The 27,499-nt window shown below is 24.6% G+C and overlaps 1 protein-coding gene across 1 annotated transcript in view; it reads right to left on the bottom strand.

The window, feature by feature from the left end:
* LOC113549153 (annetocin receptor) overlaps positions 1-27,499 on the bottom strand; it is a 98,129-nt gene that overhangs the window by 37,275 nt on the left and 33,355 nt on the right. Inside the window, exon 3 of the mRNA XM_026950329.1 lies at positions 10,978-11,225. Within this exon, the coding sequence (XP_026806130.1) occupies positions 10,978-11,225 (248 nt within the window). The remainder of the gene's footprint in view (positions 1-10,977; positions 11,226-27,499) is intronic.

The following is a 27,499-nucleotide window of genomic DNA, read 5'->3' as shown; positions in this document are numbered from 1 at the left end:
ATTGTCAAGCTTTTTATCTTAACAAAATTATATAATTCATAAATCGAAAATAAAATTAAAAAATTTAACAGATTTTTGATATAAATATAAATAAAACCCATTATCAAGTGTATTTAAATTATGTGCAAATTACGAAAATTCATAAAATCAAAAAAAAAACCATGAGAGAGAACCATGTATTTTAAATGTCTATAATTAAACAACATACATACCTACATATTATTGTTTTTTTTTTTTTTTTACATAACTTTGAAGAGGGCGCATAATTTTAAAACCTATATAATATAAATATAAATATTCATTGATTTACTCAAAATGTAAATTTAAATTGTAAATTATGTGACCTATCATAGATATGAAATGAAAATCGTTTGATGATGTTTGACAACTACGTCATGTTGCAACAACCTAGCCTTTGAACTTGGTAATATGTTCCTTAACAATAATTTCTGCAATACTTTCTATTAAATTTTTATAACGGTATCTATGTTAAGTACATTAAATACAATAATTCAGCGAGAAATTATAACGAAGAAAATAACTTGTTTTAGGACTTTTTACTAATAATCATTTTCTTTATGAACCTGTTTTTAAAAACATTATGTCATGTATTATCCACTAAAATAAAGATTAAAAATGTATTTGTAAAAATTATGTATGTAAAACAATTCATTGATTACAAATACTTTAAAACATATATAACAAAACATTCATAACGATTCTGGGAACATTATTTAAAACACATATTTATATTCATAATTAGAAGCTTAAATAATATAATTTTATATTATGTCAGTCCTTTTTAAAAAATATTTTATTTGAGGACTTAAAATCAATACTTACAAATTGGAAAAAAAAATTAAATTAAAAAAAACTATACCTATTGGTCAGTAAACATTAAAAATAACTCTACATGTTGTACCATAATATACGTCTTATTGTACCTATAACATACAAAATATAAAATATTTATTATGTTTATCAAAAACACTACTAACGCATTTCACAAGTAAAATTTTGCTCAATATTGCTTTCAAATGTATACATAATGTATACTTTAAACACAAATACATAGCATTTATGAAAACCTAAAAATATGTTTTTATCATAAATCAGAAGTTGGATGACTCTCTAGGGAACATACTTACGACGGTTTTTTGATCACATCGAAAATGAACATTTGTACCTTTGAAAAAATAACATAAGTACAATAAAATGTTTTTAGGAGTAAGATATTCTTTGTTCAACGTGTAAATTTAACATTCAATTTTTCATTATTGATTTTGATTTTACATTACAGTTTTCCTTTGTAACTCTTTTGTGATTGGCTTAAAAATTATTCGATTTTAAAAGAGTAAAATATAAGATTCAAAATTAAATTTATATTTTGCAATTTTCCATCTCCCCGACAAAAATATTAAGATAAAATATTTTCTGTTTCTATCATTCACCTAAGCAATTCAACAAATAATGAACAATTATAATTTAAATTAAATTATTTTAATTCAACGTAAACATTTTTAATTAATTACTTTATGATAAAAACGTTTTATAGTAGTGTTTCAGAAAAAATTAATTTTTTCGCTTTTATCACTGCAACTCATGAAGTGGTTATTTTGTATAAATAAATTGTATGTAATTAATTATTAGAACTACTACACTTAAGACTTCACAGTATTTTAAAATACCTAGTTTATTAAAAAAAGCACATCTTAATATTAAATCCCTTTTCGAAAAAAATGTATTTTAATTTTTAAATTTTGTGTATGAATAAATTATTATTATTTATAATTTATTGTATAGTTCATTGTACATAAAAATTACATATTGTAGCAATATATTAGAATATTAGATTTTACACTTTTTTAGTTATTTTGATTGTAATATTTTAATACCCGTTTACTTGATATATTAATCATATAATTACTAGGAATTATCATTTATGATTTTATAAAAATTTTAGTTTCAGAAATAAATGAATATCTTATTACAATACATTTTTGTGTTCAAAAGGTTCATTAATTAGATAATAATTAATATAACGTATTATCATAAGTTAAAATTAATTTAATTTTTAATTAATAATAATAACTATTATCGTTAAATTAAAAATTCTAAGTACTTATCATACTTTTATCATAAAAAAATTATTTACAGTCTTAATAAATTAAATTACGAAAATTCATCATTATCATGATAATATATTATTTATTTTAATAAAAAACCGTAAAACTAATGCAACTCAACGGTAAGTTAAAAAAAAATATTTATAAGTTATCAAATAAGTTTAATATTTTTCTGTATGCAAGACAACAAATAATAAATATTAATTGTATATAACTTACTCAAACCGTATTTTTATTTGTAACTAAGTAATGTTATCTAAAATTTAGTAATTTATTTGCGACTCAGTAAAGTAACAGTGACTATAATGTATACAGTTATAACTCATAATATATTGTTGATATTAATGATACCTATATGGCTAAAATCTCAAATATGTTATTAATTGTAACACTACAGTACTAAGTTTTCACAAGAACTTGTTTTTGGATTATACTAGTACAAAATAATAATATCAAATTTTTGCCCAATTTATAAAGGTTGTACAAGTATAATGATTGATTTTAATTTGTTTAATTCAGTAAAAACAAAAACGAGTAAAATTATTAACAGTTAATTCATTTTTAGATGAGGTTATTTTCTTTTCTTCACACCCAATTTTAGGTTATAAAAAACTATTAGTACAATAGTACTTGTTATAATTTTAACGTGCACAATATTTTTTTTGAGAGTCTTTACAAAATACGGTTTACACCAAATTAATCGTAACACGAAATAACATTGCGTTGTGTACATTAATAACATTAACTATCAACGTACCTACTTCGATAAATAAGTGTATTATCGACGGTTTTATAAGCTAATACTGTTAATGTATAAACAGCTCTTATAAATTATTTGTGAATAATGTTTAGGGAGAACCAAAACTCTTAATGTCTACCTGAGCATTACGACATTATGGTATCATTGTTTGGGCCACGTTTGATGTTTGTTTTTTTAGAACCTTAAGTTACAATCATGATATTTCAATAATTAATGTATTAAATTAAAACAGTTGATGTTTAAACACAATGAGCAAAAAATAAAGGAATTAAAAATAATTATAAATACGATAAAATATATAGTATCAGATAAGACCTCAATTAGTGTTAGATATATAGTAACAAAAATAATTGAGAAGAATTAATGCCCATTGTTTAATTGCTCATTGTTTATCTATTAGTATAGCAGAAAGAAATGAGTTTATATTGAAAATTAAATCGAAGAAGTATTTAGGCTACCTAAATTTAAATTTAAATTGTGTAGATTAATGTTCGGCTTAGAACCAGAAGTAACAGAAGCATATGACGGGATTGATTGAAAAGGGATGTTGGAGAGAGATTGAGAAATTAAGATTTTGATCTGTGAGGTATTTTTATGGTGTGAGAGTTGGAAGACTTGATTTTGTTGTAATTTAGAATGAGTTGGTAAAACCAGCACTCCCCTGAAGTTGGCGATTCTTAATACAGCTATCTGATTCACGAGCTTCGTCACATTCGACACGTTTAATGTATAACGGATTTTGGGGGAAATAAATAATCTGATGTTATGCATATTTTATTGATATCAGCATTATCTGATATTCCATTTATAAAATATAGGTATTTTATTTAATAGATAATATAATTAAAGTAATATTCATCAATTATTAAATGATTTTTATTTATTAATGTAGATTAATTATTGTAACTGACTCAACAGGTGTTGGTAGAATGATCACGTGGATCTTAATAATAGCACACGTTAAATCAAATATAACTAATAATATTAAATACTATGATGTAGATAATTTAATGTAAAATACACGTATTTAATCGCTTATAATATAATAGATAAATATTTATGAACGTAATATATTATCATAGTGAGACGGTGTTCACAGTTAGAAGTTCGACACCTATATTATGGTCTATGACAAAAGGTTTAACATAAAATAAAGTCCACTGTAAGATACCTTCAATACCTAATTGAAATGTCAAATGCAGCTAAATGTCTAATATATTATGTACCTATGAATAAAATGATAAAAGTTCTGTGATAAAACAAAGTGAAAAATACGTCTAACAGATATTAGTGGTATTAGTAAAGTATAATACATTATTATGTCTGCAACAGTTACAAATATTAACTGAGTTCTGAGATATATAAAGTTTTTAGGTAAGTATTAGTTTTAATGAATTATTTCTATAGTATGTATCGAACGCTCGGCTAGTTTTCAACACGAAAAATAATACGTATTGGATTACTTTGATCAAACCGATACTTACCGAATATTTTTTTTTTCCTCAATATTACTTATATTATATAAAAAAAATGACAAAAATCTTCTTAATTATTTACTATATTCAATGTACGATAATTATTAATTAATAAACGCAAAAACTATGATTTTAACTGCAAGAGTTGCCCTATCCATTAAGTACTTTATCGATTTTGATTTTTAAATCTTTATTATCAATCTATAACGAAAATGTTTATATATTTATAAAATAAATAATAATAATATGTGTACGCAGTAGATACACACAATATTGGTATAAATGATGTTTGGCAACGTTTAGCACGTATAAATTAATCATTCCGAAAACAATTTCAATATATTTGTTGTTTCATGTATATTGTATATTTTACACTAATTATTGTAACAAAAACTACTTATAAATAAGTCATTGTCAACGATTCATAGTCGCAACTACAAATAAAACATATGTTTGTCTTGTTATTCCAATAAACATAAACAGAAGCACAGAGAAAACACCGTAACGACTTACTAATTTAAATAATATTATTAACAACTATTATCGTTGAATGCAAACAATATTATAAATTTGTAATAGTTTATTCGCCAAATAACCTCTTATTCAGTAGCAAAATTACTGAATAACTTATTTGTGATTCGTTCATCCATCAAGTATGATTTATTCAAATATTGAGAAAAAAAATACATATCTTTGTTATTCAGTGAGATATAAATAAATACTATTATTTAAATTCTATCCAAGGTAGACGAACTACTCGTATCTCTAGTGGGAAGTCTCTTATTCAATTCATTATCCCTGTGCTGTTTATTACTAATTAAGCTTATTGTTCATATTATAACAGATTGCTAAATAAAGAATTATGTTAAAAGAATATATATATATATATATATATAATATTTAAATTGATTTAATTATTTCAATAAGCTATACACATTTATGTGATTATACTTTCCTATTGTTTATATACTATTTTATTTACATATTATTCATAAACGAAGAAAAATAATAAGGTTGTTATTTTTTATATAATGACACGTTTAATTACGAATTATTTAATTTTAAACTTAAAATAAACACAATGTATTTTTATTCTAGGAAATTTAAAACACTAATTCTGCAACGTCTTATTAAATTTCCGACTGAGAATTAATATAATAAAATGATAATATCCATTTATGCAAAATTAAGCAACATCGACTAAACATAATTTTACCATAAATTCCATTGCGTACCCATATTTTTAAGTCCTTAAAAATAATATAGTATAATTCTGACCTATACAATTATATGTATAATATATTCAAACTTCAGACAGTGTAGACTAGACGTTTAATAAATGTTACATGTATTATAAATCTATAAATATTATAATTAATAGGATAAACTTGACATAGAGTTGATGGGTTTATTTTTGATTTCATTTGGCTAATATGTAATAAGTAATATATCGATATGCATAACAACAAACAATAGGTAGGTACCACACGAAAAATAAAAACGCTGTATTATATGAATTTTAGTATTATGTAAAGATTTATTTATTTTAATTTTAATTTACAAATACCATAATATTCATATTATGATAACAACATTATTCAATTCATGTATTTAGACTATAAATGATAATTTATATGTGGTAGGTATATTATATCATAAAATAAAGTTGTTATAAAATGATAACCTATTTTTAATATAAACAAACAAGTAATTGCTTTCTAAAAACATTCAAACTTTTGATTTCACTTATTTTCTAAGTGAAAGTAGTATCGAATTCCGTCTTTAAATTTTAATCGTTGTAAATATTTAATGAAAATAGCAATATTAAATTCACTTTCTTATGTATTTTTACGATTTATTTCCGGAAATTGTATTCCGTATGCCTTAAATTATGTTATGTAAAATTTGAAAGTGTATTACAAGACGTATTCGCATACGAATATATTACATTAAAACCGGTTTGATTCAAATCATGAAAATCGTCGTTCAAGTCCGCACAATGGCTTAGGCCGTACTGTAAAATTAATCTGCAATATACAAGACATAGGTACTTACTAAAAATAATCAATACATTTCAATTGATAATAATTGATTAATAATAGTACAAGTAAATTTAAATCGTTTTTTATAATTCAATTTCTTGTATGCACAAATATAATTAATAGGTGTAGTAATTTATATGACATATAAAATACTAAAATATGCGTTAATGCATTTCATCTTGTTAAAATTTGCAATACAAAATATATGATAAGGTACACGTTGAAATTATTTATAACTTCTTAACTATCATTAAGTTAATTAAGTTAGCTTTTAATCTTAAAACTTACTGAATGAGAAAACCTAAATTACGTATTATGTAAGCTGAATATTTTTTATTATTTTTACTCTCAAATAAATCCATATCATTGTCAGATTTTATGAAATTTAACAAGAATTATGATAATGTATTACGCAAAATCTAGCCATTACGTTACTTTATTTAAATATACCACATGATATTATTTTTTGTGTTTATAGTTTTAAAAAATTAATTAATATGCATTAAATTTAAAATATGTAAAAATATACAAAACAAAATAATAGATGTCTTTTTATAATGAGGTTTCAGGTTTCTAAACCAAACTAACCAACTTTATGGGACACTTATGTTAAACTTCCAATATATATATATATAGATTATAGCTTTAATAGTTACCTATAATATACCAAAACTAGGTATATAATTTTACCCACTTGCTCTATTAATTATTTTTATAAATAATATGATTGTAGAGAATATGTTTCAAGTTTGCTATTTCAGATACTGAACATACTTTATAATTTGTATCTTGTGCTAGACAAAAAAATTTATTTTCATTTATATTTTTAACTTTTTTTTTATATACTAGTATCAATCATATATAATTCTTATGGCTTATATACATATTTTGTATTCTACAATTTTTAAGCTTAGAGTATAATTATGATCATTATTTGCGTTGGTATTGATAAATATAATTTAAAACCTTTTGTTATAGGAATCTAAAGGTAACATAATATTATTAGATACTTTCCGAATCATAATGTACCATTATTATGTATTCTCGCATGGTAAAAAATTTTAAGCAATTACTTTATTAGCACCAATATTTATTAATTTTTTTCAATAAATTGTAAATAAGTATATAATCAGATATAAACATAAAACAATTCTATTTAAAGGTGACCTATTTGAGCTGATGACATAGACACGCCAGATCAATATTTCTACTACTCCGATTACCCATCCTGGTATTATAAAAATATAAAAATTATTTAGCTACAAAATATAGCATAGGTAATAATCATGTTTTTTTTAAGGTGGCGTGGTGGGGAAGGGGAGATTTCAAATGTCCATCAAAGACTAAAACAATTAAATGAAAACAATTTTTAAACCTGTATATTATATTTTGACTCAATACTATTAAATTGAAAAATAATCAAAACTAAAAAAAAAAAGTTCTAAAAAAATGTATGTTACGGTATAACGTCCCCTCTTCACTGGTCGCTACCGCTCGACGTGTTTCCTATGACAAAATTATGTTTATAGTAGGTAAATAACTCGAATTTTGATACATACAAGTATAATATAGATATAGCATATATTGATAAAATACAAAACAGATAATGTATAATAGTATATATATAAAAAAAAAAAATGAAAGATCTCATCTGTCGTATTTTTCTATTCGTATCGCATGCTCTCGCCAAGCACGCATCGGTCATTATTTTATTTACCACGACGCGTGATAAAAACCCGTAAGTCAGCAGTCAGCCACACACGCCATTCCTCATACTCAGCACATTATTTGTGCTCTACCTAAGGCTCCTAATGTGTGATGTCGATATATGGCAATCGTTACATAGATCACCTAGTGAATTTTTGGCTAATAACCGTGATTCTCCACGTGGTTGACCATAATTTATAAGTAGTTTAAATTGGTTAAATGTAAATTCGATAAAAAAAAAAATATACATATAAATATAATAATGTAATAATAATGTATAATATACATCAATGGCATATTTGTGAAATGAATTCGATTTCTATTTAACAGTTGTTCCAGTGTAACATGAAAAAAAAAACGACTGAAATATGCGGACTCTTTGCAAATTAAGAAAAGGTATTTTAAATGGTTTTGTTTTACAATGGTAATTTATTTCCCGTTTTTAGTTAGGTATATATATATATATATATAATACTCGTGTATGTATCTAATTGTTTTTAATATAAAATTCGAATTGTGCTTTAACATTCCAAACATTTCGGTTCTTTTTCTGTTTTATTTTTATTTTTTTCCCCGAGGCTATTAAAAAGCATTTTCTATTTTGTTTTAATTTGAAATTTGTATGTTTTACATGGCGTTGTTTTCATTATATGAACGCATTATACCGTCGGGATGAATTTTAGACGGGTCATCCCATAGCCGTGGACGGTCGGTGTGTCCGCGTACACTATAACTCTATCCTAAGAACGATATAATATAGACAATCGTGTTACGAACACACTTGTACATAAACTAACTGTAATATATCAAAAAATGCTAAACAAATATGAATATTCATGAAATACCACACAACTAAAATATAATATCTCTAAATATAATTTCGTATCGCAGACTATGATTATATATATTCTCCAATTACCAAAGTACATACATCGAAACGATATCGGACTACTTTATTTAAATAACGAATAATTTGGCAATTAATTTGAAATATTATTATAATATAAAATGCAGCATAGGCATTTTAATGATATTATATAAATGGAATCAAAACGTTATTAATTAACCCAATTAACCATCAAGTTTCATCAATTTACATTGAGAACTTTGTTTTTCAAAAACAGTTAATTTTTAAATTTACATTTACATTTTAGTCCCACATCATAAATGTATTCGTGAAACATTACAATAAAAAAAATATTCCAAAATCTTTTACAGAACTTTTTTTTCTTGTTTTGAATAAGCTTATATGATTTGAATAAAAACCACAATGACATCAGAAAAAAACTTTTGAAAAAACAAATGTGTTATGCACAGTACCAAAATAATGTATTTTAGTATAGTAGATAGATAAAAGGAAAGTATATACTAATAATACGATTTTTTTATGTATTTTAAAATACCTCAATTTTACATTTTAATTACAACTATTTAAGAAAATAGATAGTACTAAGATAATATTTTTGTCTAAAAAATGAAACAATCCAAAAAAGTCTATCACTATCTCTAAATAACATTACAATATACTTTTTTCCCATTTCATACATTACACATAATATAAATTTCAATAAAATAAAATAAAAAGTAAACTAAAAGTTTTTTCTGTTCCAATTATTTGTACAGTATTTGTAATTATTATATACACATGTAACAACATATAAATTATTATTTGCATTCTACAAAAGTCTTAAAACGAAAATCACTATTGACAGTACAAACATCAGTAATATAATTTTTTATTAAATAAGTTGAACTTCATTGATTATGGTAATATGTTATAAGTACCAATTTTATAATATTAATACATAATGGTACATAATATTATTATTTTTGTTCTAATAAAAATACAGTTGTCAATTAAATGGATAGAAGGTTACCGCGTGCTTTGCCCTTTACGTCAGATATAAAAATTTCAATTATATGCACTTTTTTGTCGCCTATAATATTTTTAGGGTCTCGTCTGCTTATTTCGTTTTAATTTAGTTTCAAACAACATTTCACAGCTGCAGCGGCCGGTTAAGTGAATCATTTATAAACTTGTCATGTATATACGAGTATTATTAATTAATGTAGTATTCATTTGGTTAGACGAATACACTATAATTGAAAAAAAAAAGGTATTATAAACAAAAAATAGTTCATGGGACGTATTCTAGATACTAGAAATTAATCATTTTTCGTGTGACGTAGAATACCATTTGTATAATATATTTGTATTATATTATATTATATTATAAAGTACATACTATTTGTTTCAAAATAAACGTCTTTGCACAATTTATTTACAGTTAATATTATAATTTGTATAATTATTATGCGATTGATTAATGGGGCACATTTCTAATCAACACTACCGAAGTACCATTTAAAGATAAACGCCCGCAAGACACATAATGTTCCCATTGGTACGGTTGTTGGTTGTTTCAATGATAATCAATATCCTAATTTTTATTTCGAAGGTAAAAATAACAAATCGATTAAATATTCGACCATCACTATAGTAGTGATAATACCGTCCAAAATATAGAACGTAACGGAAGACTATAATTATTATTGAGCAACTGCAGACAACTAATAACATACCGCATAGGTACTGTGAATTATTGACACTGGAATTGATTAAAACGACGATTTGATAAAATGTCAAGGTCTCGTCAATGACGATCGTCGTGTTTTGAAAATAATTAGACTCTCGTTATATAAAAAAAAAAAAAAGTGATCTCATAACGTTCGAAAAACGTGAGTAGGTTATTCGGCGCATGCCTCGATCGTCGTCCAACCGAACAGATGGAGTCTGTGCGGTTAACATTTTACGCACAGCGTTTTCGTATAGCGAGTTGTGAACGACAATGTGTGATTATTATTACCTGTACAGCGTTGACGATGGCGTACGACGACAGTGCCGGCCACTCCCAAGACAGCACCGTCAACGGTCCGCTAATGATGCACACCATACTGTCGGCGACGCACAGGTTGAGCAGCAAAAGGTTGTTGGACACCTTATGGCCCACGGAAAGAGCGAGGAAAACGCATAAGTTCGCAGTGGTGCCGATAACCGCCACGAGTATCATGTGGGCGGCCATTAGTGACGTAGCTATGGACGAAAACCCGTCGTCTGTAGGACAAAAAAATACATGACGTGTTTTTACTTTAAATTTTTTTACTGCGACACATAATGATAATTTATATTACGCCGGAATCACACAATAGTCATTAATTTTCATTAGTAATTACCGTCGCCAATGTATACGCGAACGTACGAGATGTATTAATAAGCCCATCTATTTTCATGATTTTTAGATACTTAGCGGAGCGAAGAAAACTCACCGATTTTACAATGATATATACCATATATGTTATTATTTGTGTGTGTGTGTGTGTGTGTGTGTGTGTGTGTGTGTGTGTGTGTGTGTGTGTGTGTGTGTGTGTGTGTTTATCATTACGCTTAACCTTTGAAACAGTAAAATTGGTTCAACCGCCGACTTCAATATGTTTTCGGGTAGAATAATGGATCTAATATTGATACTTTTAAGTGGTCAAATGTAAAAATGATCAGAACTTTAATTAATAATCGGGGAAAAATAATCAGAGAAAACTTGAAATTATTACGTAAAACAGTTTTCCACAAAATCAGTTTTATTATTTAATTACAGTTCAAAAACAAATAATCTTACATACTTGAAATTTTTATCAAATATTTATGTTATTATTTCGTAAATCCAAATTTGTATCTATTATGTCTTTATATAGTTTCAACATTTACTAAAACGTTCTACATACAATTTATTTATACAAATGTTACAACATTTTATCAAAAGATCTGAGTTTACTTCTACAAATATTTTGTATAAACACTTTAAGTTTAAATTTAAAAAAAAAATTAAATTGTGCGTAAGATAAAGATGTCTTGATTTCTTTAGTAGTAATTCAAAAAGTATAAATTGTAAAAACTTGAAACTTCAATTAGATTTTTAAAATATTTATTTTTTTTATTTTTATTTTTTTTGTTCTTATCATAAAAATGTTTAAAATTCACTAAATGTAATATAATATCTTATGTGATTTATGCTTATGATGATTTAAAAACATTAAAAATACGTAAGCTCGTTCACTTTGTATATACGTATAACATTTAAATTTTATAAACATTTGTCTAATTCACAAAAAATTGATTTTTTATTTATATAGCTATTCTTGTGATTACACTAAAATCAAAAAATCTAAATAATTCATTATCAACACTTTCTTATATATTTTACATAAGAAAAATCATATTTACGGAGACGTTTTTAGCAATAATTAATAATTAATTATTTTTAACAGTAACATAAATTACTCTAAATACATCTATATAAATATTATAAAATAAAATAAATTTAGTAATTTAGGTTGACAGACCGTCTCCGCTTAGAATCAGTTTTCTTATGTATCATTGAATTCAAATTTAACACATCCATCACACGCATCACAGTGACCTATTAAATTTTTAATCGACAATTTTAGTACAGCAGAGCGATTGCCTACTTGTCCATTTTTTTTCTCTTATTTAAGTACTATTATTATAATAAACAGTAGAGTGCAGGTATTTTAATATTAAGTAAAATAATAATATAACTAGATTGCCAAAGCTAATGAAACTAATAACCTCAATTCATATAATTGTACACTATGCAATTAAATGTAAACACTCTAGTTACACATACATGTTGAAATAGTTTTTAAATTAATTTTTTCTAATAAAACTAGATATAAATTCGAAACTGAATAATAATTTTTAGTCGTTTAGATTTAATTACAATTCGAGCGTGTCTAAATACTCGTTTTTATATAATTAATAATACCAGACTATGCCTAGTATACTATACATAACATAATGTGAATAACATTCATATATTTATACAATAAACATGCATAATCACCTACTATTTTACAATTTTTTTAAATGAAAAAATTAATAAATGAATTTATTTAAGTTACATAATATAGCTACGATTGATTTTAATTTAAGGCTTGAAATCTTTATAGTTCTTTAACCCTTTAGTTGTGTGTTATTTTTAAAAAGACAGAAAAACTAATAGTAAATGAGACTTCACTTAAAGTTATTTTAATAATAATATGATAAAGCTGTTAAACTGTTGATTGAACATTATGCATTGGTGCAATTATAGCAACAATGACTAATCTAAATTAATAGTTATATAGTCATTAGGAAGTAACTATAATTGAATGTAAGCATTTACCAAAATCGAAAATTAGTAATTTAGATCAATGATACGTTTAAATGCGTTGGTAAATATAGAGATATTGACCGATAAGGTGTTAGTTTATGAGTGAAACAGTAGGTTAGATATTTAGACTGTGTGAAATGAATTGGTCTAAGATTAGAAGAAAGATGTGTTTAGTTTCTTGAATGTTGTAAGTAGCTTTTTAATAATAGACACCTTTTGTAGGATGCTGTAATAAACTCTGCAAAATGAACGTGTTAGTCGAAAACTACTACTGTATTATAACTGTATTTGGAGATACAAAACCTGTTTTTGAAGTATAATATTGAGAAATGCAAATAAATAAATAGCAAAATATAATAATCAATTCATCGTAATTATTGCTACAATTAATTTAAAAAAATCTAGCGCACTGTGAAAATAAATACTTATTTAATATTATCGGTTTTTAAATATTAAAATAATAAAACTAAATATCTATTAAAAATGTATAAAAAATATAAAAATAACTATTTATTTTTTTGATAATGGCATAAACTAACATAATTTATCAATATGTTATATTGATACTGGATAATGTCAATAAATATTAATTTATAAAACTTAAATTAGTTTATTAATTTAAAATGACAAAAAAAAATATTTTTGCCACAAAATAGGTATTGATTCAAAAAATGTAACATTTCGTAGGGGTTTCAATCTAAAAATTTTCCGTTGCAATTAATACTATCGGTATTTTTTCCTAGTAAAAGAAATGATCGAAAGTTTTGCAAAATGTTATATAATTAATTATGAATCGTATATTTAAGTTGGTACTAATGAGAAGAAAATTGTATTTTTAATATTCTTCTATTTAAGTTTAATTTTTCAGAGGAATTTAAAAATTGAAGATAGAATAAAAGTCAATTTAGAAAAGACGCTTATAGAAGTATATAATTGCGTTGTTTAAATGAGTAGTAATTTGTATTTTTCATTTTAAAAAAATCCCTATAGGAATATTTACAAAAAAAATTAACAGAGAGTATTAAAATAGGTACCTAAAAAAGATAAAAGAAAAAAATTTTAAATAATAAAACAATTTAAAATATGTTTAGCAACTGATGTATACTTTTTAAGTAAACAATTATGTTATAATATAAAAAATTATAATGAATAATTAATAGTTTCTTTATAGACACATAAAGCCGAAATTTACTTTACCTCACCATCATATAACACTCAAGGGACTCGTCAACAAAAGTTAAATAATATAAACTTTAAAGAAACTATAATAAGTATAAATGTATAATGCATTATATAATAACGAAACCAAAACAATATTTACAACTACCGCCTGTTAAAACCTTAAGTGCATAATATTATTTCTTCTAAGAACATATTTAAGCTCATAAATTCTTAATGAGCAAAATATATTATTTTCAAACGTTTATGAAACGAGTGAGCTATTGGTTATATAATAATGAATTGTTTTTTCGCAGGTAATACATTTTTACTTCTGTGTAAATTCTAAGAAAAATAAGCGTTCTGACAAATTAAAACAATTTAATAATATTTCATTAAGTGTTTAATTAATAAAATATTTGAATTTGTTGTTCGGAGAAGTAGTTTGTAAAAAAATAGCCCCTATCAATTATAGTAGCATAAAATAAACAACATTAATCTATTATTAACATAAATAAGTTCAAAGATATTATAACTTAATGAAATATTTCAATTTTATTTTATTTTTATTTTTTTTGTGCCCATTAAAGTATAAAGAAATTCAAAATTGTTAATTGTTACCATAATATTTTCTGTTATAACCGTTTTGGGAAAATTAATTTTTGTATCAAATATATATTTTGTTCTATGTATAAAATATCATAATTAAAAACTTATATCTCATGACTAAAATATTTTTTAATCTAAAATGTTACATGATTTTTGTTACTATATTCTCAATGTCATCCACAGGATTTAAGATAAAATTATAATATTTACACAGATGCAAATAGTTTTAGTGTGTAATTTATTTCAAATCCAATGAAATAATATTAAAATATTTAATACAAAAATATACGATTATCTTTAGATATTATATCTTATGTGTGTTATGTTAAAGGATTTTTTTATAGTTGTCACGTGATATATTTTGTGTCAATTAATTAACTATTGAAAACAACGCAGTATATTTATAATGAAAAACCTCTATACTATAAAATTAGTGTTTTATCAACACGTCCAAAATTCCAGCTAAATTGTTTAATAGGTCATGTTTAACCAATTTCGAAGAGGTTTATTACAAAATTATAGAAGTGCAAACAAAGAGTTTGTTATACTTTATATAGTGCAGGACAAGAATATCACAGATGACACTAGTTACTGTAATATTATTTTGAATTTAAAACCTAATAATCACTATTTAAAATTATTCTTGTTAATAATACTCATCTATATCAGAATAAATAATATATAAATCAAGTCATTAGAATTATTCTAATTCTAATTAAAGTATCCTTCAGTTGTATGTAAACGTTCTGTAGGTACCTATAAGTTATGTGTTATGGATATTTTATAACTGATATTGAAAAAATAATATTTATATCATGGAGTATAATTAATTTACCTATGTTTACATATTACACCATTCGTTGGAACATGTTTCATCAGAATTATTTAAAATTAAAGCAATTATAGATAATTTGTACAAAATACTATTTTTCAAATACTATATGAATATTTTAAATAAATTACATTTATTATACTATAAACAATAATGTTTTTGAATAATAATATTGATTTTATTTTTATTATGTTTATCCAAATATAAGATAAGTAAATTATCTGCATATTGTATTACTTTATCTAGCGATGTGCAATTTCTGGAAATATGTGGAAATTCATGAGAATCATGCAGAAACTGCGGAAGTTAATTATTATAGTTTATACATCACAAAGCAAAATATTTAATAATAATGTAAATAAATAATAATCCTAGCATTATTTTGTATTGTTAGTTTTAAATTTAAAAATCATTTATAAAAAATACAAAACTAAGTTTCAATTGAGGTTGGTATGTCATATAATACCTTATTATTATGTAGTGAAAAAAATGTATGCTGTAAACTGTGGAATCGATAGGTCCCATTAAAACTAGAACAAGTTTCTTTATACCTTTTTTTGCATGTATGTATTAAATTTCTACAAGAAAATTAAATTAAGTTTTTGAACGTTTGAAATTTAAATTTTTTTATTCACCCGTAAAATAATTATTTCACTTCAAACGATTTTTATTATTTTGTTATAATTTAAAAACATATACCTAACAGTAGATACTTGACATTTTTCATTTTTAAATTATTTTTTTCTATAAATGTCCATTAAAACTATTTACTTGGTTAAAATTATTGATAATTCATTAAAAAATCTTGTATAAATTTATAAAAATATTAAAAATACATAGGCACAAGTTTTTGTTAAATACATTTGAAGTTCAAATTTTGACAAAATTCGTGAAAATCTCGTCAACTTAAAGGCTACGAGTATTTCGTAGTAAAAAATGTATAAAATCTTCAATTTTGTTATCTAAAGTTTGAAAAAATAATTCACTGTTTCTCATGAGTAGATCAAATTGATATCAAAAAATATAAAAATATACAAATACAATTATTTTAAGTTCAAATTTAGACGAAATTGCGTGTTTAAATGATAGATAACAATGTTAATTATTTTATTATAATTCAAAAACATTATACGTGAGGGTACTTAAAACTTGTACGTATATAATGAATTTTAGTTTATTCAAAGTCATTTTTAAAATGCGTTAATTAATTTTTAGATATTGCATATTTATGCTATGAACCTTTTCAGATTGTTTTAGTGTAAGGTAGTATTAACTCAAAAGTTAATAACAAAAATATGATAAAAATATGATAAAAAATATATACTATTATAATAATTTAACACTAATAATATTACAATAAATGCAATTTTTTCAGAATGATATTAATTATTGAATTCAAATTAAACACATCCGTTACAGTGACCCACTCGATACTCGATACTTACAACTGTATAGGGAGCCGTTATCCACTGCCTACCTTTTCTAATTTTTTTTTTTTTCGAGACTTATTCTTTACAAGCGTTATGAGTTCAAAAAAACCAACATTCTAGGTATTTTTTAGTAATTTTGATTTTCTTAAATAATTGGTTAACATGTAAATTGGTAAAATTTAAGTGGTTACATTAGCGCACACAATGATATTATTTACAAATCTTGGTCATAATAGCTTGAATTGGAAATTAAAACCCATAATTTCAGTACTTACCACTTGTATTATTAATAATATTATCAACAGTATTATTACAAATTGAGCAAGTGTGTATAAGATGGATTTTATCGACTTCCATTGTTGTTGATATTGATTATCAATAGTTCACCGGAACTTTGATAGTGACTTATTAGTTTGAAAACATGAACGTCAAACAAAATACGTTTTAGTGCATGTTCTCAGAACTATAGTAATAGCTGTGTATATAAAATGTATTAAACCATTTAATGTTACCGATAAAGTAAGTATACCTATGAAATATACGCCGTCGTCATCGGTGACGACGGTGACGTATTAGATTGCAATGCACTTTGATGATTCTAATACTAAATTCAAAGAACGTGAAATCAATGAATACGTCAACCGTACTACTCATTTGACAAATTCCCTATGTGCGCGCTCCATCTTAAAATATAATAAGCAATACCAACAGTAGTTATTAAACCTATTGACGAATCTAATAGTATTGGAATTGAATGATATAGCGGATTTCCTTAATAACTGTTGTCGACGTTGTACGACAATATCGTCTAAAACCTGAGTACGTGTTATTGTTACAACAGTACCTGTCCAAATATGATATAAATTAGATCAAACGCTTGAAATTCGGGTAAGACTGAACATCGCTAATGACAATAATGAAATATAATATTGTTCAGCCTATAGTTATGTGTCAGCTTAAGAACATAATAATTTAATATATTACAACATTTGTAATCACCGAGTTACATAACCAAACGATTCGTTTAAATCGTTATTATATAATATTATGTACTCAGCCACGTGTATAACGCCCCCCGATATGATAATGCCTATTGCCCTACAACGACGACTAATAATAACATTTATAATAGTACACGATTATACGTTATTATAAAAATGTAATAATATTTGTAAAAGAATATTCGTGTAGGTTTTGGTGGCGCGAGGTCATATGAGTTCGTAAAATGATCTTGAAGTGCCCGCCATTAATTACTATGGCTTACAGTGCGAATAATACCATAGAACTCCAATTGAACATTTCTACAGTGACCTTAGTACGATACAATAATAATAATGTCTACCTACGACGTAGAAATTTGAACAACAGTTTCAAATAATATAAACAGACTTACAAGTTTCTAAAAGAAACTTTATAATTTTAATTTTTTAACATTGAGATTGTACTAATTTTGCTTTAGTTTAATAATTTGTTTGGTTACCGTGGTTACCGAAAAGTTTGACCTTTTTCACTCATAATCGTTCTTCATCGTATACAATGATTAATTACTGAATTCAAATGAAATACATTAATTAACCACTGTAGTGACCAACTTACTGGTGAGGTATAGATAAACTCAACGCCTTCTTTCTATACATCAGCAGAACGACATCCCCAGTTGTTTTTAAAAACAAATGTATACTATTCAAGAATTATAACTTTTTAAAAAAAAAAATAATTGCAACGATATGCATTTTACGAATAACAGTTACACACGTGAAATCATCAGTTATATTGATGACAACTGCGTCAAAAATATTAATTTATTAAATATGCATTTAAAATAAGAATAACAAAATATAAATCACTCGAGAAAGCAAAGAATATATTGATTTTATAACGATATTATTCTTTTAATTATTGTATTGACATTTTTACTTAGTAAATAATCACATGCAGTTCACAGATTCATGTCTGTCTCAGAAAATATTTTATTTTTATTTCAATCGATTGTTAATCCTTTAATATAGTAATATCAAAATCAAAATTGTAAAACGTTTAAACAAAACTCTCGAGATAAATACGGTCTTAAGTTCAACTTATAATTTTTTCTGCGTGCTACGTTTTATTCATTGTTTTCAAATCAATAAATCTAATACGCTATAATAAATGTTTTGTGACATTGTGAATCTTCAAACATTTGAACTGAATATTTTAGTAAACATCAATTGAATGTGTTATTATTTTAATAATACGGTGCTTATCAACAGGCATGATATTCAGTATATACTGCCACGTCTTAGCTCTTTTTGGCTATAATACTGTACCTTAAATTAGCTCTGACAACTATTCGAGAAACACGAAAGTGCGCAGCTACCGCAAATCATCATTCACCATTTATAGGTCGACGTTTAGGTGAACCGACTGACGCGCGACCACGCGCGTTGTTTACGGAATACGAGCACAGCCGCAGTGGTTGTTTCACGCGCAATGTAACACCCAAAATCAGTCGATGCCAGTCGTTCCAAGTCCTATGACTTGCACGAAACCGCAGCCCGATGGATGATCCTATTACACCGCCGAAGTAATGTGGAAGAGCCTCCACGACCACTTGGCTTGTGACCGCGAGTGTGCCTACACCCCCCCCCACCCGCCATGTTTCAATCATAATAATTATTCGTCATTGATTAACTAACCATTCGAATATAATAACTGCCGTACCTTATCGACTTATGAGATAATGAGGTAAACAAACCACTTTGCCCCAAGACACGAGCACTTTTGGACTCATATAAGACGTTCGACTGCCACTCGGCTCATAAATGGAAACCCGTAATTTCACTCCACAACACCACGACATAAGTCGAAATCATTTCGACAAACGGTTGAAACTCAGTCCAATACATGATTTATGAAGGCAGTGTTTTTTTTTTTTTTAATTATTTAATTATTGTGCAAGTGCAACCCTTATGGTATATTAAATTTTGTTTTTTTAAAAAAAAAACAAATATAATTATGAACAAGCATACGACAAACTAATAACCGTAATTAATAAATAAACAAATATAATATTTCAAGTATTTAATAATAATTACTACCGCCATTTATAGTACGAGTGCACTGACTATACTAGAATTATTGATCGAAATTCGAAACGAAAAACAATTTTATTTCATTTTTGTGATTTATTAATACAATTAAATTGAGCATAAAATATTATTTTTTATTTTTTTTTTTTAATTAGAGTTGTTAGTTTTTTATTTTATTACTTTGATTCATATGATCGTTTTATTTTGTAAAATCTGGTATTTCGTTTATGTGATTTAACCTGCCGTAATGGCAACAATTATATGTCCATTTTTTTCTACCAACTCGATAATATATATTTCCAATAATATATATCCAATAATATGTTTTCCCATACTATATATTATATACGTGGAGTTTTTGGCACAACAAAAACTGTTCGTTAATTTATTACAACTAAAACACCAAAATATTAATGTTCATTAATTTACAATCAATGTATTTTATTATTTACTATTTTTTTTTTTTTTTTAATTCACTCAGAACTTAAATTTAACAATAATCATTTTCTCAATTTTAAAAATAAGTATTTAATATTCTAAAAAAGTTATTATATATTTTTCTATTATACCATATTGTCATCAGCAAAATATTTTTATTGTAAAATAATTCCTTTTGAAAGTCCGAGATTTTAAACGTTGTTTCACAACTATATTGCTTCAACAATACAATATCTTGGTTCATGGTTTTTACAAAATCATCTTAAATGATCACCAATTACTGAGCTATAATAGATTTAAGTACTTTATCCCCAGGAAAAAAAATCTACCAAGTAGATAATAATTTATAATGACAATGCTCGAGGATGTACTCGCATTTAGAGTTATTTTTACTAACATCGGTTGACTTTCAATATTGACAATAAATTTATAAGCAAATGATTAATATCATACTTTTTGTTTCAGAATAAAAAATATAAGTACTTATATAGTTTATAATATTTAATAAATATAGTTTTGATAAATATAATTTTATAAAAATGTATGGTAATAGTAAATTAAGGCCTACAAATAATTAATCATGTATATATTCGTGTAATAAATATTTTATAAGTATCAATAAAATAAAATTATAGTTTAACTGAATTCTGTCAATTTGGCGTAATTAGAATTATTCCTCTAAACTCTAAAGCATCAAATATGTTCTTCTGTTCCATATATTATTATTCTGATCCCAAAAATCCTGTCACCTGAAACAAAATTCTCCTTTTGATTCCAACTATTTGACTGAAAATGTATAATATGATTCTATACCTTATTATATACGTATTATATCAGATGACCTATTTTAAAAATAAGTATTGAAAAAGATGATCTTTTTCTAACCTTATAAAAATGATTATCCTGATTATGCGTGTAACATGTAATATTCATCATATCATGCATATTATTACCCAATGCCAATACATTTTCTCTTAAACTTTAAATAGACAAATATGGTTTAGATAAAATCGATTACTGTCAAGTATAATTTATTATTATTGTCCTACATAATAATTGTATTAATACGTTTATCCCAAGTTATCTGAAAATAATTTTCTTAATATCTATTTAAAGAAATGTAAAATGATTTTTTTTTTAATTTTTTAGACAGTTAGATCATTTTGGGATTTAGTGGTTTACCAATATAGACATAACTTGTAACAATCTAAGTGTGTTTATGCATGCGAGTGCAAACGTACTTTTTTAGTTTTAACTATAATATATATACCAACATATATTTTTTTTAACTATTACAACATTGTTTTTTTTTTTGTTTAACTATTATAGTAAGTACAGAACTAATAATTTTATATTAGTACTTACTTTGAATTTACCATGGTACACTCTTAAATTCATTTTACAATTATTAGTAATTAAAATTATTAACTACCACAGCAAAACATTAATCATGTGTCAATATGATTGATGTTTTTGACGCATAGACGCGTAGCAAAGATAACTTAATATTATAAATTATGGTTAACCTTAAATTGTAATCAGTCATCAAAACTAAAAATAGATATTATTATAATTACAATGCAACAAAATTAATTAAAGCAAGCGATTTCTACAAATTTAGTAGGTAATTCAGAATTAGGACTTAAAGAAATGGTAAAATATTTATTAGAGATTTAAATTAAACTATGGTAGGTAACATCTAAATTGGCAAAGTAAAATTTGCGTTTACAAAAATAAATTAATATACATGAAGTTACATGTAAATGATATTCATACTTAAATTTTGGGCGTAGAATTACCTTATAATACAAAACCAATATATGTAGTATTTACTCGTCACTTAAAATCTCAAATAATATATATATATAAACGGGCCTCTAACTGTATAAAATATACTAAACTGGCAGATTACACTACAAAGTGACGAGGCTTCCAAAATGAATTATAAAAGAGACTGACAATAATTACGCTTCAGACAGTTCAGACTCATAATATATTTGGGTGATTACCAACCAGATTTAGTAAGGTGGATAAAGAGATTTAGGAGATGAGAAAATTATTATGGTTAAATGTATTAAATGTATTTATTTTTTTTATAACTGTTTGTGACAATTTTATTTTTATTTTTTGAATGAAATAATTTACGCGTCTTTTTATAATATTTTTTTATTTTATAAAATTATAAAACTCGTCAATGGTTATAATGCATAATACGAAGAATATATTATATAATAGGTACCTAATTAAACATTTTTCAGAACTTTAAATGTTAATACAAATTCAATCCTGGCTAAGGACTATAGCTCGAATTTCATATTACAAGTTACGAAAGGTATACAATTAACGGGATCTAATTTTCCGAAGAAATAAAAAACAGCTTATTTTAACAAAAATTGTAATAAATGGACAAGGTTATTGACGTATTAATTTTGTATTTTAAGTATTATTTTACAGATGTTTTCTATCTAACTTATCTACTCTTAATTTTCGTGAGGTACATACATTTTAATATTATTACATACTGTATTTTTTTTATTGAATTTAAATTTAATTACTAATTATTATTTCATTTCGTGATCTCCAAGAACAATTTTTATAATATATATAATATATAATTTACAGCAACAAAACTCTTATTATATGGGTATTTAATACTATATAAATAGAATAGATAGTATTTTTACTGTCGATCACCATTCATCTTTAAAATTAACTTTGATTATAATCAAATTTAAATTAATTTCTATCAACTTTGATTATTTGTAACTTTGTTATTTCTTTAATCTACCAACTACAAAATAAAATCCACGGACTTATTATATAATAATTAATATTTAATTTCTGTCACAAACAAAAAGTGTATTAATTAATGAATGTATTTTTTTCTTTTTTAATCTCTTTTAATGTTAACTTAACAAAAAAATAATAATAAAATACTGAAAATTAAAGAATTTTTAGAGAAAAAAATAATAAATTATATTATATAATCAGATATTTTCGTTATTTCAAATGACCTATACATTTTGAGATAATCAAATGATAGCTATATAAAACCTTTACACAATAGTTATCATTCAAGTATACTCAAATATTAATTAAATGTATTGAAATAAAAGTATCATAAATAATATCCAGCGGCGTGGTACCCTAATGACAACATATTTAATTACTATTTTTAATCTAAAAGTATTGCTATGTGGTATGTATAGTCTATTATAAATGCATATCTTATACCTAGTCTATGAATTTCCTGCTCATAGTATAGTTAATAAATTATTAATTAATATAAATTAATCAAATTATAAAGAAATAATATGGAGTTTATAATCAAAAATACTATTTAAACTTAAATATATAAATATTTGATGCAAACTAATTGTTTTAAACAAAGATAATTGTACGAAACTGTTAAAAAATGAAATGTGTTTATAATTAATTTATACTGTTTAAACAGTTTATTAAAAAAAAAATGCATTTTATACATTTTTTGTTTCAACTAATGAATGTGTATAACAGTTAGATAATTAAACTAGTTTTACAAGTATGTAAACCAACGAAAAAAAGAATACAATAGTGGTTTTAATTTCAAATAGGTATAATAGTATAAAATAAATGGTTTATGTACATTTTATTATTTTGCACTACAAAAATACTGAAACACGTTCAATTTTATAAAACTATAATAATTATACAAAAATCTATATTTTTAAAGTGTACTTAAAATTATATATTGTACTTATAAAAACGCAAAAAATAATATTGTGATGATAAATAATGACGAATAATAAGAATGATTATTTTATTTGAATTATTAGTCGAAAGTTTTTTTTCCAATATTAAATATTTTATTGGCAAATGTGTTTTTATTTCAATATGCATGTTCAATCCTCTGACGTCAAACTACCTACGTGAAATCACGATGATTATTATTATTATACCAATTTATATATTTATATTGTTTAATAATATATATATATATATATATATATGTATTGTAGACAATAGGTATGCATAACATGTTAAAGCGCTTATTAATATTACATACTACACAAATCGTATACACAAGTACGCGACATAGTTATATCACAATATCTTCAAAAAATATTGAAAACAGTTCGTCTAATTTTGATTATGTATTATATATTAACTTTAACAATTTTAAAATTGTTATCAACTAATAGATTAAAAAAATATGGATAACTTGAAATCTCCATAGAAAAACTCGATTATTAGAGGATATAGCCGGTACGAGTACTTAATCGTTTTTTAAATCGTTCAACAGTTTATTTACATGAATTATGGAAAATTAATGACATTTTGATACTCAAAATATATAGAATATATGTTCAGTTATTGAACTAATAAAAGTAAACCAATAATGCATAATAATATTATGATATCATTATTATTACATTACCTAGTATATTAGTTTATAAATTTTTAAATTGTCATGTTAATTATTTTTTATATCCATTTAATACGAGTTCTTGAATGATTTAATAGAACATTTTAAACAAAATATAGGTATTTTATACAATTTATAACTTTTCCATACGTGATAATTTACTTTTGTTCTTGACTACACTTGTCTTACTGAACATTCATAAATAAGTGATTTAAATATCGAGCTTAGTCTGTTGAATAATCTTAATTTCTTTGGATGTACTTTTAAATAAAAAAAAAAAAATACATAAACATAGGTATATATTTGCATATATGATATGCAATATACATATATATTTTTAAAACAAGTGGGTTTGTATAGTATCTCACTCCTCATCTTATATCATTATTCACCCGTATGTATATATATTATTTACTTATTGTATCATATGGGTCTATACTCTATATTATACTCGTTTATAAATAAAACAAAAATAAAAATGTATATATATCTTAGTAAGAATATTATATAAGAATACATTTTAATTTCCTTACAAAAGCGTTTCAGTATGTATGGTACTAGGTACTTAAAAAAAATGTTAGAACCTAATAATTTCATTAAATGTAATCCATTATATATTTTATATTAAACCTAATTTGTTTTAATAAAGTTGTTATACAATATATTATGCAAACTGCATACATCGTATTGTTTGTTTCACTTAATATAATATGAGGTACCTAAAGTTTAAAACTTTAACATATTAAACATACTAAAATTATTTATTTTTAACTAATAAATAATATAATTTATACATAAACACATGATTTTTAATAATATAAACACATATCTATCTCGAATAGGCATAATATATAGCTTCGTTTTGATCAATACACTAGACTCGTATAAAAATAAAATGAAACTAAAAATTTAAAGTATACAAAAACTTAAAAACGTGCTATCTACATACCAGTTAACCACTCACGTACATTTTACAATACTTACTTGAATTTAAGTGATGACACAAAAACTTAGATTTACGGTCAGATATGATTAACCTTGTAAAATAATTTAAAAAAAAAAAAACATAATACTTATATTACTATTATTTTTGATGCTTTATAATAACATCATTATTTTAATATTAAACGTCAACCGCATAAGAGGAAAAACGTGCTTCGTTAAAGTTACCCGAAAAATGTCCTAAATAGATTTATACTTATGTTTTAAATAAATACATAAGTATGTTTACTTAAAAAGTTTTCACTCTTGATCAGTTGAATTTGGTTATTTTCAAACGTGACGCGCGGTCCAAGGTGCTCGTTTTACATATAGTATTAGGAGGCGTACGAATTGCTATCATTATACAGTAATATCAACAGTCGAGGTGAAGACTTTCCAAACATCAGTTAACTATAAGGTATTATTATAGACTGCTGTTGTCATGCTCCGTTCGTCTGTATAACAGCTGCGCCAGCTAGTGAGCTGCAATTCTGTGTTATGATATTATTATATTCACTATTACCACTTGAAGGACTATTATAGTAGCTTTATAGTTATAGTATTATTTTATGCCTTGTGCCTATGCATATACTATTTATACAACATACCTAATATAAAAAAAAAAAAAAAACTCAACAATAATTATTTACATTTTCTTATGCGTTTGACGGTCGCTCGTCACGATAACGTTATTTATACTTGTATTTCGAGACTTGACAATGATGATTTATTGTGTTGAATAATGATACACGACATTCTGTTAGTCTCCTAATCCGCGTGTCCTGAAATACACCTCGAAATTTCAATGTGTGCTGTTGGTATAAATTCAAGTGGAGGGGTAGTATAGGCATCCGAAACGCTCCAAATATTCGAATAAGTGCAAATACCGTTTTTCCGAGTTAATTAATTTCTACGTAAATCAGTATCATCGTAAAATATGCACAAATATGGTAGTAAATAATAAATAGTTAAAATATTATTATATACCCATAGAGGAGGATATATAAACATAAGAGTTGATACGTTTATAAATTTAATTTGGGTATTTTTACACGTACATTGTGGTCATATGGTCACTAATTGATTTTTGTGTAATAGACGTACATTTTTATCGTGACATAAACGGCCAAACGAACTGTTATGGGTATTTGTTTTTTTTTTTTTTAAGTGACGATATAAAATATGAAAGTTAGAATCAAACTGGTTATAATCGACCCGATTTTCAAACGAAAAAGCAACT

Source organism: Rhopalosiphum maidis, chromosome 4 (assembly GCF_003676215.2).
Source record: "Rhopalosiphum maidis isolate BTI-1 chromosome 4, ASM367621v3, whole genome shotgun sequence".
Lineage (NCBI taxonomy): Eukaryota > Metazoa > Arthropoda > Insecta > Hemiptera > Aphididae > Rhopalosiphum > Rhopalosiphum maidis.
This window is presented reverse-complemented; position numbering and strand designations above follow the sequence as displayed.